This window comes from Lycorma delicatula, chromosome 3 (genome assembly GCF_047948215.1).
Source record: "Lycorma delicatula isolate Av1 chromosome 3, ASM4794821v1, whole genome shotgun sequence".
Classification (NCBI taxonomy): Eukaryota; Metazoa; Arthropoda; class Insecta; order Hemiptera; family Fulgoridae; genus Lycorma; species Lycorma delicatula.
This window is the reverse complement of record NC_134457.1, coordinates 144,481,095-144,495,284: the sequence shown is the minus strand read 5'-3', so window position 1 is coordinate 144,495,284 and position 14,190 is coordinate 144,481,095. Positions and strand designations below refer to the sequence as shown.

The 14,190-nt window shown below is 27.6% G+C and overlaps 1 protein-coding gene across 1 annotated transcript in view; it reads right to left on the bottom strand.

Annotated features, from left to right (window-relative positions):
- dsf (nuclear receptor dissatisfaction) overlaps positions 1-13,799 on the bottom strand; it is a 63,393-nt gene extending 49,594 nt beyond the window's left edge. Inside the window, exons 1-3 of the mRNA XM_075359216.1 lie at positions 13,661-13,799; positions 11,945-12,025; positions 10,152-10,313 (exon numbers count right to left, since the gene is read on the bottom strand). Coding sequence (XP_075215331.1) covers positions 10,152-10,313; positions 11,945-12,025; positions 13,661-13,799 — 382 coding nt within the window. The remainder of the gene's footprint in view (positions 1-10,151; positions 10,314-11,944; positions 12,026-13,660) is intronic.
- Positions 13,800-14,190: the final 391 nt, after the last annotated feature.

The following is a 14,190-nucleotide window of genomic DNA, read 5'->3' as shown; positions in this document are numbered from 1 at the left end:
AAAATATTGAAAAAAGAGATTCTTTTAAAAGTTTTTTTATTCTTTACGCTAGAAAAGAGTGATGTAAGAAGTAGGTGTACATGTGTATAATTGTTATGACATTTTCAAAAAGTGAAAATAGATTTGACTAATTGACAACCTGATTCTTTTATTAATATTAAATTTTATCATTAATATGCCCTTCAGTTTATTTTTCATTAAAAAGTAAGTTATTGTTTTATTTTAAATAATATTTTTTGAAAAGTTTTAATTAAGTAATTTAACTCCCAAGTTTATTTAATCAACTTGAAGCTATATTTATCCCTAAAAGTACCTTGTGGTACATGATACACTAAGGAATAATCAATTTTGTTTTATTTTTACCCTTTTTAAAGATTAATACTTGTATTCTTCTTTATCTAAACTTTAATTAAGTACAGATTAATGTAGAATTAAACCAACGAGTGAAGTAAAGTCTTGCAACTATTCTGTTATCTTGAAATAAAAACTGAACACTATAAAAGTTGAAATTATACGGTAATTCTTTGAAGTAGTTTTACATGTTCAGTATTTATTATATTGTTGTATGTTCACGGTTCGACCAGGATGTTAAGAGATTAACAGACTAAAAAAAATTCTTAGAAATACAATTTATTTTCCTAAAGACGTATAAACAAAATAAATAATGAAAAGGACAAGAGTTGTTTAATCTGTAATCCAGAACACAGTCCAATTTAATAAAACGTTATAATGACTACAAGAATCTAATATTGCATTTACAACAACTAGAAAAGTATAAAGTTCTAATAATTCAATTTCTGCAAATATTATTATTTTTACTGTTTAAGTAAAAATAAACTACCCTACACTTTATAAATGAGTAGAATACTGTCACTTTCACAAGTGTTTTACCAGTAACTCGCCTAACAACTTCCTGCGTTCACCCACCATCCACGCTGATATACTCGTGACGTACTCTTCACTCGTTGTTACCACACGCTTACTGATATCTCTGTCACCGCAACCGCGTCGAATTCGAGATTGCGAAACTACTCTGTAATCGCTTTATTTATCACGGTTACTCCGAACACGGCCTCGCAGAACTACTGACTCTCTCTGCTGGTCTCTTTTTCTTTTTTTGTTTAGCCTCCGGAACCACTGTAAGAGGATGAATGAGGATGATATGTATGAATGCAAATGACAAGAATCTTGTACAGTATCAGTTCCACCACTCCTGAGATGTGTGGTTAATTGAAACCCAACCACCAAAGAACACCGATATCCACGATCCAGTATTCAAATCCACGTAAAACTAACTTCCTTTACTAGGAATTGAACCTTAGAACTCTCGACTTTGAAACAACTGATTTGCAATGACGAGTTTACCGCTAGACCAACCCGGTAGGCTGGTAAATAATGTATAACCTAATGTCATTCTGATATTCAAAGCATTATCTCATGAAAATTCTAAAAAAATTAGTAGGAAAACTCAAGTTAGACTAAAGTTTACCACCCATTCCCATTTTTCCTTTTTTTAAACGAATTTTAGGCTTTAGGATTAATTGTACTCGAAAGATTAAATCAGCTGATTTGATGACGAGTTCACCACTAGATCAACCCACCGGGTTGGCCTCCACTGGTCTTTGGCAGTATTTATGATCCCTTTAATTGTTGAAACGTAATAATTTTCATCGTCCGCGCCCTTCCGTTTTTCTATAAATTCTTATTCCGGTCCGGTAATCCTTCTGGTCGAACAACAGCTTTTGGAGGTGCCATTGTAATAAATAAATACTTAGTGTATTTAAAATTGCAAATTAAATTAAGAAAATTCCATGAAAAAAGGTTTTTTGCAAGAATGCGAATCACCCAAAAAAAGTCATGTAGATTCCTACTTAACAAAAAAAATTAAAATTGATTTTGAAGTGACCTAGATTTTGAGATTGTCCAACAAACCAAAAATTATTTCTACAGTTTTATTTTCACCTCGGAAGAAATTAACCTTTATGAGAAAAATTTCTTAACCAACTTCAAAAAAAGGAGGAGGTTCTAATTCAATCCGTATGTAATTTTTTCTTTTGTTTATTTTTATGTACAGGCCTTATTTAAGACAAAATTTTTATTTAGAGAAGTTCCTCTGTTGATACTTTCAGATAGCATCAGCTGAAGATTTTTTAAGTGAAAATTAATATGAACAAGTAGATCGTTTATGATATTCTAAAAATTTTATATTGTGAATATACATAGAATTGGATTGGTATAGCGTAAAGATCTATAGCGTGAAGTCAATTTGATTTTCAAAATATTTTAAAAAGAAACGTTTTCTTCAAAGTTTTGAAGTAAAAGCATTAAATCTAACAGCAATCTAAAAAGTTATGTATTATTGCATAACTTTAGTATATTTAAGGTGTTTAAAAACAAAAAATGATAAATTCGATATTATTTCTTGAACATAAAGAATAAAAACATAATTTAACTTTATCTATTCCACCATTTTCTTATCGGATTCTGAGGCTCCTGATTGATTTTTTTTTATGTTTTCCAAGTAAAAAATAATTTAACATAAGTATAATTTAGTGATAAAGATTTTATCGTTCATAAAAAAAAAGTGAATGGCCTGTGTCTTCCAAATAATACTGACAATTTAACACCGAGAAGTAATGTCAAATACAAAGAAAACAAATAATAATAAAGTATATTACAAAAAAAGATAAATAAATAACTAAAATAAAATGAATATCAATAGAATTAAATTTTCTTGTTAAAATTATGTATGATTCATATTAAATAACGTTTTACCGACTTTTCGAAAAAACAACGCTACTACTTTCGGTTGCACGGTGAGACTAGGGGCGTTAAAACATATTTTCTTTACGTTTTGAGGTACGAAGAGTTCGGAAATACCATTCACTTAAATTTATTTTATATAGAGGGTTATGTATAAAATTTTGTGGCTCAAAAATTTCCAAAACTATTAGATCAATCTTATTAAAATTTAAATACAGTGTAGTAATGTATTTAACATTTTGCATGTGAAAATTTTATGAGTTGTTCTTGACTTACGTTCAATTTAAGATTTACAACATAACCTCATTGAGGTTATGTTGACTGTGCAGTGGTATATTTTTCATATGCGTTTATGCAGTGAGTGACAGTGGTGAGTGAGTTGAAACTTGATGCTTGTGTGTAGGGTCTATTCCTTAATCTAACGTATGTAGTGCGTTGCACTTTGAAAATCAGTGCGTTTCTGACTGCGAAATAGTGAGGGTGTCGAAAAAGAAAAGTTGGTCTTAGTGTGCAGAACTGCGAAGGAGTTTTTTTTCTTAAAAAAAAGTATTTATTTTTTTTTAGATTGATTAAAGACTTCCTTCACAAATTAGGACATTTAAAACCATTTTTTAAGCTAAAAAATACTGATAATAATAATTTTTGATTATTAATTATTTGTGATTATAATTTGTGGTTTATTAATATTTCAAAATATTATTTTGTAAGTCGGTTATCCTCTTAATTATTTTTATTTATTTTTGTTTTGTTACTGAAATGTTTTAACACATTGAAAATACAAACTTAGAGATGAATTAAAAAAAAAGTTTTATCGTTACTGATACAAAGTTAATAAAACAAAATTGTCAAGCAGGCAAGTATAGATGAAGATGAAAGTTTGTCATCGTTCTTTGTGGAAGGAAGGATTATTTCTGGATGAAACTTTTCAATTTTCACTCTTCTATCTTTTTGCTTCATCTTTGTTTTTGAGCCAGCCCTTTTTAATTGGTATGCAAAGAAAGTTCAGTGCAGCTGGGCGGAGTGCCAATATTGATCTTACTTGATTGCAGCAGAGTCAACCCCGTCTGGACTACGATGACAACGATATGAGGGCGTAAGAAACTCCCATTCAGCGGTTTTTGATAAAACTTTCAATAGAATAGTAACTTAAAAAAAAGAGCTTTCGGTGCTCTTGAATATAAATCCTACAAACTAAACGAAAAAAATGATGATACAGATTTTTTTTATTGTTTCTTGTTGATTTTATGATTAACAATGTTTGACAAAAATTTTTTAAATTAAAACTTTAGAATTAGAGATATTTATTTTAATAAGAAATTTTTATGCTCTAGTTATATCTTTCACTTAATCTATGGATTATTAACTGGAGAGAATACGTACATGCGCGTATGTAGAGCTTTCAATTTTACAGCCAGCGATACGTAAGAAATAATGATTTATAACTATTATCGTCATTTCCTTGTCAGAATGTTTATTAAGTTTAACCGTCCGAGACCCAACGTCAGTAAATATATGAATACTAATTACTGTCGATTTATCATCCAGTAGCTTACAGGTTTTAGCCAGTTTCTGCGAAATTAAAACTCCAACCATAAATTCAACTATTCTAATCTATTCTAATAGATAATCAGGAAATTATAACAGCTAACGTAATAAGTATCAGCTAGCTTCTCAGCATAATAAAACTAGTTAGCTTGATGTCCAACTTATTATTCTTATTATATGCAAATCTATTTAATCTTCTGATTAATAAATTTTTTTTTTTTTTATCGGGGTTACAAGAATCGACTACTTTGGCATTAGTCCTTTTCCCAAATAAAAAATAAAAAAGACACAAAATTTGTCCACTTTGATATGTATATTTACATATACTCGTACGTATTTTTGAATAGTCCATATTACTTCGCCTGTAACAAGAATCTCTCATCTGATGTTCTTTCATTTTGTTTAGTCATACTATTATCGTCTTATTACTGTATTTTCTATTCTGACCAACATATAACTAAGAGTATTATTTTTCATAGTACAACCATATTAGTATGACTAAATGGGGTCGAAACTCAGTGATACTGATTATAATTTGCATTAATTTTATTTACACTGAAAGGTATCCCGACCAAGTTACGTAACTTAGGTTGTTAAGATCTGACGAATTGATTAGAATTTTTAACGAATAATGTTTTCCCTCATTATTGGTACTCTAATAATAACTAATATATTATTATTATTTATGCAGAAATAATAATTAGAATAGTTTATTTATAATGGAACCTCTTTATTTAAAAAATAATCATTCGTTTTTCATAATTTAGCAAATTATTATTGCATGTAAGGCAAATCTTAAGGTAGATAAGATTTATTTTTTGTAATAAAACTATACATTTCCTATGACAAAAATATTTTTCATTTTTATAAAAAGTTATCGAAGCTCCCCAATCTTTGGGAATACCGAGGTTTTCTTGTGATGTAGATCCGGAAAAATAATTGAACTCAAAATGGTGTAGAAATAACCAAAAATAGTGGAAATTAAAAAGTATTTATAGTTAAAGACATTTAAAAGTATTTAGATAAACCAAAAATTTCCTAGTCGTGAAAATAATGATTGCATTCTTTACCACAGAAAATGGGAACATTAATTTGGCTGTGATATTTATTTGAATTACAAACAACCCTAATTACAGTTGTTTTCTCTGAGAGTAACGCTTTTCATTATACAGTCCTTTCCTAGGGTGAACAGGTTGAATATGTCACTTGTCGGCCTGAATATTCCTTATATTTCGGTGAAATTGGTATGCGGATATGTAACAATATACATAGTTTAATGAAGAAGGTAATAGAAAAAAGAAACCACTTTACTTAAGCCAGACATCTTGAAATATCTATTTTGGGAAACAGTTATGCAGTCTTTAAGAATGATTGTTTTTCCTCAAATAGCTTATAACCATTTGGTTATAGTGCAAACACGCACATACAAACCAAATATAGAGAAAAATACTTATACTGCACCAATATTTTCACAAAATATAGTGTACAAAGAATGGTTAGACTCATTTTTATAAAACTGATACAAAATAATTAAAAATACATTTTCTGCCGTAAATTTTATTACGTTTCTGATAAAATTTTAATATACAGTGATTCAGGGGAAAGGAAATTTTGAAATTTATGTTGGTGGACCTGGGTATTGTCAACACTGAAAAAGAAGCCAGCACACGTCATCTTGCCAATTTAATTATCATGGATACTTAAATGGTGCTCATCGTGCTTCTCCCAAAAAACATTTTTATAAAAATGTCTGTGTGGAGGATAGGAGTAGAGAATTTTGTCGCCAGTTTAATTTAGGAAGCCATGATCGTAAACCGTCAGCAAATCCGATTAACAAATAGATCCGTAATTTTAAGGAAACAGGTTCAGAAATGAAAAAACAGACCTCCAGGCAATGTGCGGACCATTCCTACAGCAAACATGTTCAGGAAGATTTATTAGCCGTCATGCAATGTCTTTACAGTCGCATACTTCAAGTATAGGACTTAGTATAAGTGCAACTTACAAGTTGCAGGACTTGCTTTACCATCCGTAGAAGGTTTAGATCACCCAGGAACTGAAACCAAGCGGTCACAAAATCCGCCATTAATTCTGCACCATATATACCGAATAATTTTTATTGGAATAAAAATCATTAAAATCGATTTTTAAGTTTTATTAATGATTTTGTTTTTCAGAATTTTGGTTGAAGAATTATCTTTCTATTATGATATTTTTGTATCGTATTTTTATGTGGTTTGTATGCCAATAACGTGTTTAATATTAAATTTTTACGAAATTAGTCGGAACGTTAATTTATTTTTTTTTTTTGTTATTCCGTTTTCTTAAAAACGTATAAAGATGAAGAATTTAATAAATAGCTAACTTAACAGCCTGCAAAAACAATAATAACATGTATCACAGACAGACAGGGAAGCAGATTAAAGTGTACTGAATAGGGTAGGTGAGTATGGAGGCGTTTGTTTGAGGCGATGCCGGGGAAGGGGTTATGTTTTGAGGGTCGTGTGGAGGGACGAAGAGGTAGGGAGGGCGTCGGAATGAGATTATAAATCGCCTGCTATTGTAATGGAGAGGAAGGGTCGCGGCCAAGTGACAAAGCACCGATCACAGAAGTGAAATGTGGATTACTCGAAGCCCACCTCATCTAGATCAAAATCCATTGTGAACTCATGTGAATCGTTGCAATAAAACACATCTGGCAGGCACATCATTGAACATCGAACTGAACCTGAACCTCGTTCAAACCCGATATCCAATAAAAGATAATATATACTCTATAGCCACCAACACTTTTAAATGGATTCTATCCTCCAGATACGTAGTGTACGGTTCCGTTTACATCTCTGAATAACACCTTACACCTTACCGGGTATTTATTATTATTTATTCTGATATATTATAATGATTTGATTTATGAGATTAATATCTCTCTCTATATATTTTTTATTCATTTATTTTTTTAGATTTTATTCTTTGCTGACCAGATGCTGATATGCAGATCAACAATAAATTACTTAAATAATGCATTTATAAAAAATAAGTATTTATTCATTTTATAGCAACTTCCGCTCCTATTAAAATAATATATTGTTAAATTAATTTTTAATTTTTTTTTACGTGCTGTATCTACTGATTACTTTTATATTAAGCAATATTTAATTCTAATATTAGATTTCAGGAGATTATCATTCAATAATGTTTTGAATTCTTTGTATTGGAAAAGAATAAAAGTTTACGCATGAATAATTTTTAATAACTTAATTCTATATTAATACGTATCGTATTGTTTAATTTATCGTATTTTTCAATTGTTCGCTACGGGTGTGTTAAAGAAAATATTATCCAAATCTGTATTCATTAAAGGATTGTTTAAAAGGAAATAAAGCTGCTGAATATTTTTATAGTTTATACCGTAAGTGATGATGAGATTTAATGTAGACCCCTTAAAGTTTCAAAACTCTTTGTTTTATAACGATTTTTTTCCGTTTTAGTTATTCTCAATATAACATAATATTCATTACTAAACTGTGAAAATTAAATAGTACAATAGATTTTGTTGTGAACAGATTTTATATTTGTTCTTAATAATCCTTTTCTTTAATATTTATTAATTATTAATAAATATTAATAATTAATTATTATATTTCATGGTTTGAAAGTAAGTCAAGGAAGGGAAACCACGATTAAAATAATCCAATCCTAATAAAAATATTTCAAAACACTTGTTACGTAAGAAAATGTAATTCATTCTAATAAATTAAAAGGATTAATTTAAATAAGTAGTCATGGTTTTATATAATTACTTATAAGTAATTGCATAAAATCATTTTTCGTTTGGTATAAATAGGAAATTACTTCGAGAGTGTCTTCGCAATCAGTAAAAAAAAATTTCCTCAGGATTTTGATTTTTCAAAAAAAAGAATATAAAAATTTGCTCGGGTTCTTAGAATTACAAATCAACTGAAATAAAATTTCCACAACATAAAAAGCAAATCAACTGAAATAAGCTATCGATGTATATCTTTTCTTGTTGAACTCCCGAATTATTTTACTAATTTTCACAAAAGAGAAGACACTATAAAATATGTTTTGGTGAAGATCAAATAAATGCTTTCTCCAAGGTAAATACATAAAAAATGGTAAATGATTTTTTGTCGTTTATCATCCACATTTTAAAAAAAATTTGAGTGAAAATATTGCAAATTATAGTATGAAAAAAAACAATTTGCAAATGTTTTATTCTATATATGATGTATTTTATTAAAACTAAAAAATTCTAAATATTACATTCAGTATTATTTTTTTTTTAATTTTAAATAAAAACTACTAAAAATAGAAAAGAAAAGATAGGATTATACTTTGGATTAATTTATTTTCAATTCAGGTTTCTCTACGTCAACGCAATCATAATACAAAGTATAATAAAGTGTATGTCCAAACATTTTGATTTTTCAAAGAAAAAAGTAAAAGAAAAGAGTATGAAAGAGTTCACATGCGTTCTTAAAAATCAACAGAAATAAAATAACCACAAATAAACAGAAAAATACAAATTAACAGAAATAAGCTATCGATGAATATATATTTTTTTGTCAATGTTCGGTGATATATTTTACTTTTATATTTATCATATGATTATAACAACGATTATAATCTAAAATGTATGGATTGAAAGATAAAACAAGTATAAAATGCTTATTTTAGTTAATACAACTTGCGTTTAACGCAAATCTAAATAAATTTCAAGATAGAGAGCATAAATTCGACAGAAAATTATATAAAACAATATAATTTCGTTAAAGACAATGTTATTTCGAGATCAGTTACAAATTTACACGATTTTATTAAAGTTTAATTTTATGTACTTCGTCCAATATTCCCGTATGTGTTCATTCCATAAATATAAGAAACACATTCTAGCTTCTCCTTCTTTGTTTGTGGTCTTTTATTTTTTTTTAAATTCACATCTGAAGAACGGATTTCGTACTGATAAGAAATGAAATTTAGTGCATGTTTGAAATCCAGTATTGTCTACCAAATAAACAATTAAATACAGAAAATGTTTCTTTTCATACTTCTAAGAAAGCAGCCTCACTTAATTAGTGTTTCCTAAATCATTATTTCTGTTAAAACTATGATTTATTCTCCAAAATTTGAAGAATTTTTGGGGATAAAATGAGTTCTCATTTTTTACAAATTAACTAAGAAAATTAAACAAGAAAGACACGACGAAAATTGTTGCTGTAAATCTTACTTTAAAATTTAAAAATGGAACAATAATCTATAAAAAGAAATAATTCTGTGCCTGATTACATTTCTTCATCTAATATAATTTTTTTTATATTAAAATAAAATGTTAGGAGTTTGAAAATTTAATTTTAATTCTTAAAGCTAAATAATAATATATTTGAATATAATTAATAATTAATTCTGTTTATTCGGGTTCGATATTTTCTACAAAATTTCAAATACTTTTTTCTACTATGAACAATACAGTACGTAAGCAGTAGATGACTTCTTTATACATCCGGTATAGTCAACAACGGTTATAATGACTACATCCGAGTTCATGACAAACCGTATATAATATATTAGTGATTGTGTATTTAGAACTGCGTTATTGATCGTGCCCAATAAACAGTTCTAATTCCATGTTTTAAACTTTCATTAATATCTATAACCATTTAAATTGATAGATTAATAATATATTTTCTATCAGCTTTACGATCTTCAATTTTAAATAGGTTTATATTGAAATCTTTATTGTAATCCAAATAACAGTTATAAACTTACAGACGTTATTAATTAATTTTTATCGTTCATTTAACTAAATAAATGTTACTCACCGTCCTTATTCATCGCTGATTGAAAACACTTATTTAAACGGCAAGCTCGACACTGATTTCTATGTGTTTTGTCGATCGGACAGCGTCCCTTAAGCTCTCCTTGAGCTTTGCAAGTGTAAACACGATTTCTATGGATACTTCTTTTAAAGAAACCTGAACAACCTAAAATAATAAATATTTAATTAAAAAAGAATTATGAAAATGAATTTTATTGTAAACTTTTATTATTTTTATTATTTTCCATAAATTATTCAATTTTTTAAAAAATTAATGCTAGTTTTTATAATAATTAGATGACTATGATTCTTAATTAAAGTTGCATTATGATTCTTAATTTTTATTATAAAATTTTGTTATATATTTTTAATACTGAAATTTCTTTTAAGCATATTTTAAATTATAATCTTAATTAATTAAGTTTTAACCTAGTTAAATTATTGACAGAATTATCTGGAGTTATGAATATGTATTTACTTCTGCTATTGATGTATTTTTTAAATTTTATTTTATTGATTCGTTGAAATTCTCTTTTCTCTCTGTTCTGTGCGTAATTTAATTTCGAAATATTTATTACGGATAATGCCAAAGAAAAAGAGATTAAGAAAAAACATAATAATAATAATAACAACGGAAAAAAGTAAATTAGACCAAACATAAATCCTACGAATGCAGATAATTAGATTATAACCTCAAATTCTGCTTCATTTTTTTTATATTTGTCTTCCTTAACTGTTTTTACGTTAAAATTTCCTGGTTGTCTTAACACATTGTTTACCAATCTAGTACTATTGTTACAAATATAAACTTCTCACTTTTTCAATACGTTTATTTCACGGACTGTTTTTATCAGTCCATTTTTTAACATTCTCTTGTAATAAAAATTCAAAAACCTCAATTTTTTCCTTTCCTTTTTCAATTTTTCGTGTCTCTAACTCTACACTTATACTGTATGTAAATAATTCTTTGTTATATTTATATGTGATTCTATTAAAATTCCTTCGATGTTTCGCTACTGCTGTTTTTTGTGGTTTTAAAAGACAAATAAAAAATTTAATCAAATTCTCCTAATTTTAATCTCCTAATTATTCTCCTTCTATAATATTTAATTTATTTTGCTTTAATTTTTTACTTATTTTGTTACTTTATTATAATTAAAATAATTACTTTCAGTTTTATTTTAGCTCTAATGACTTCTCGATATCATTTCAAATTATCGTTGGGATCTAATTAATAGATCCTGGACTGACAATCTATAAATTTAATGAGGTTCAGGAATATTCGCTATACAAATAAGGAACGCAGCTCCCTAAAGACACCGATAAAGGAAAGCTGCATTGGATACCCGGAGACTTTCAGAATATCATACGAATCAATCACAGTTTATTTTCAAATCTAATTTTTTTCCTAGCAATGAATCAATGCCGCTAAATATTTTTTAAAGGTAATTTTTACTTTATGTTTAAAGAAAAATATCATCATTTAACCTAAACATTTTTATTTTCTATTCTTGAATTGTCTCTCTCAAAGTTTTCTTTAATCCGTGTTTCTTGCTTATATCCACATTCAATTTGTAAACCCCCACTGATATAATATCTCTCTGCCTCATCACTTTTTTGTATTGGTTCTTACATTTCCTCACCCTCTAGCTTTAAATAAATTTTCCTTTGTATTCGATGTTATGTAAATCCTTTTATGTAATTTATTACGGTAACAATTTATATCATATAAATACTGTATTTATTTTATTTAAAAAATAAATACGTAAGTGTATTAATCAAATGATATACTCTTACCGTCACAGCTATATATTCCGTAATGTTTCCCAGAGCTTCTATCGCCACAAACTTTGCAAGGTATATCTAACAGACGATCTCCTGAAACAGAATATATATGAAATTCTAATATTATTTTCTATCCTTTCACTTCTTTTTTACAACTATACGGAAAAAATGTATGATGTTTTTAAACATTTTCAACACGTACTTTTTTTATTGTCTCTTATAATATCTTTTTTTAATCTATTATAATAGATTTTACAAAAGTGCTTCTATTTATACATTTGAAATAAATAAGTAAATCTTAATATACAGATCGAAACACTTTTAACCAATTAAAATTTAAATTTTAGTTAATCAAAAATACTGAAAACCTAGCTTTCTACTATCAATATTACTACTGTTCTTATTTGCTGTTTGTTGTAGTTTCTTTTTAGGGATAAAACAATAAATAAATATTAAAGACTAAAAAAAAAGACTGCCCAAAAAAAAACATTGCTGACAAACGTTCTTATTTAATATAGGATAATTACTAATATAAGATAATTAAAGAATGTGAAGGTGACAATTTTGTATAGTAAAAGTTTTTTCAGAATTTTTAAATCTACTTAGACATTATATATATATATATATATACACATTACACTCCTTTTTGGGTAGTCGTGTAACAAAAGTAGTGAGATTAATAATTTTGTCACTAAATTTAAGAAAAAAACTTTCATCTTAATAAATAATTTAGTGTAATTATTTAAACTCAAAATCAAGATATCTTTATAAAATTGATTACGCTTTTATCTGGAATTTGTTTAGTTTATCAGAATATTTCGAAGACATGATCCAGTTTTTTGCAGTAAGATATTTGTTAGCTTTAATCTACTACCGACTTTAAGCGTAATGTATGAGATTCCATGAAATGAATCCATTAATCAACTGGTTTAAATTGTATTTCTTTATACAACATCTATACTGTATGTAAAAATGTGAAGTACGAACGGCACTTGTCAGGCAGTAAATAAGTACTCAACAGTAATACGTTCCGTCATTATATTTTGTCTAAAGAATGTGTTTGAATAATATTGTCTGTGAAATCATAGAATATATAGTATTTTTGCCCTGCTAATTCCATATAGCTTTCTTTTTCCTGTTTAGCCTCCGGTAATTACCATTTAGATAATACTTCAGAGGATGATATGTATCGTATGAGTGTAAATGAAGTGTAGTCTTGTACAGTCTCAGTTCGACCATTCCTGAGATGTGTGGTTAATTAAAACCGAACCACCTGGTAAGAATACACTTCATTTACACTCATACATATCATCCTCATTCATCCTCTAAAGAATTATCTAAACGGTAGTTACCGGAAGCTAAACAGGAAAAAGGAAAAAAAACCACCGGGTAAGAAGACTACGTCACTTGGTTACTACAAGCAGCTAATATTAACTTCAACCACTGTTTCATTTATGCTTGTGCATTTAATAAATATTTTGTATAAAATAAGAAGACGTTTACCCATTATCTTTTATTAAATTACATTCTTTAGGCAAAATATAAATTACCTTTGTTTGATTTCATTATTTTGCATTATCAGTAATGGTTTATATTCTTCGACCGAACAACATAGGACAATAGATGTTATTACATCATATATAGCAACTGCTTCACAGAATATTATACATATTAAATTTTATATTATATTATGATATTATATTTTATATTTTTTTTTAGTTTTTATACGAGGTACTCTGACACCTGCACCTAATATTGTACAGCCTGTTGTAAAAGTTCCTGTTGCTGCACCACATACTGTTAATGATACTGCTAAACCAACACCTGTACTTGCCATAAGTATGGTGATAAGCTTTCTAAAAACCATCCTATATTTATGCGATGTCGTTTATTTGTCATAACATAAATAAAAAAATCTACATTGTAACTAAATTATTATAACTATCTTTATATATATTTATAATTTCGCAATTTGTTTTATATATATATATATATATATATATAAAGATAGTTATAATAATTTAGTAACAATGTAGATTTTTATTTATGTTATGACAAATAAAGGACATCGCATAGATATAGGATGGTTTTTAGAGAGCTTATGGGCAAGTACACTATGAGTACTTATGATAGTACTTTCCACAGCAATACTTTCTCTGATAGTAATAAGTTCTCTATACAGTCAAATAGATTTGAAGGGCTAGCACTTCAGTTGGTTTGTTTCTTTGAGATATCAATATAGAATTCCCGATGTAATA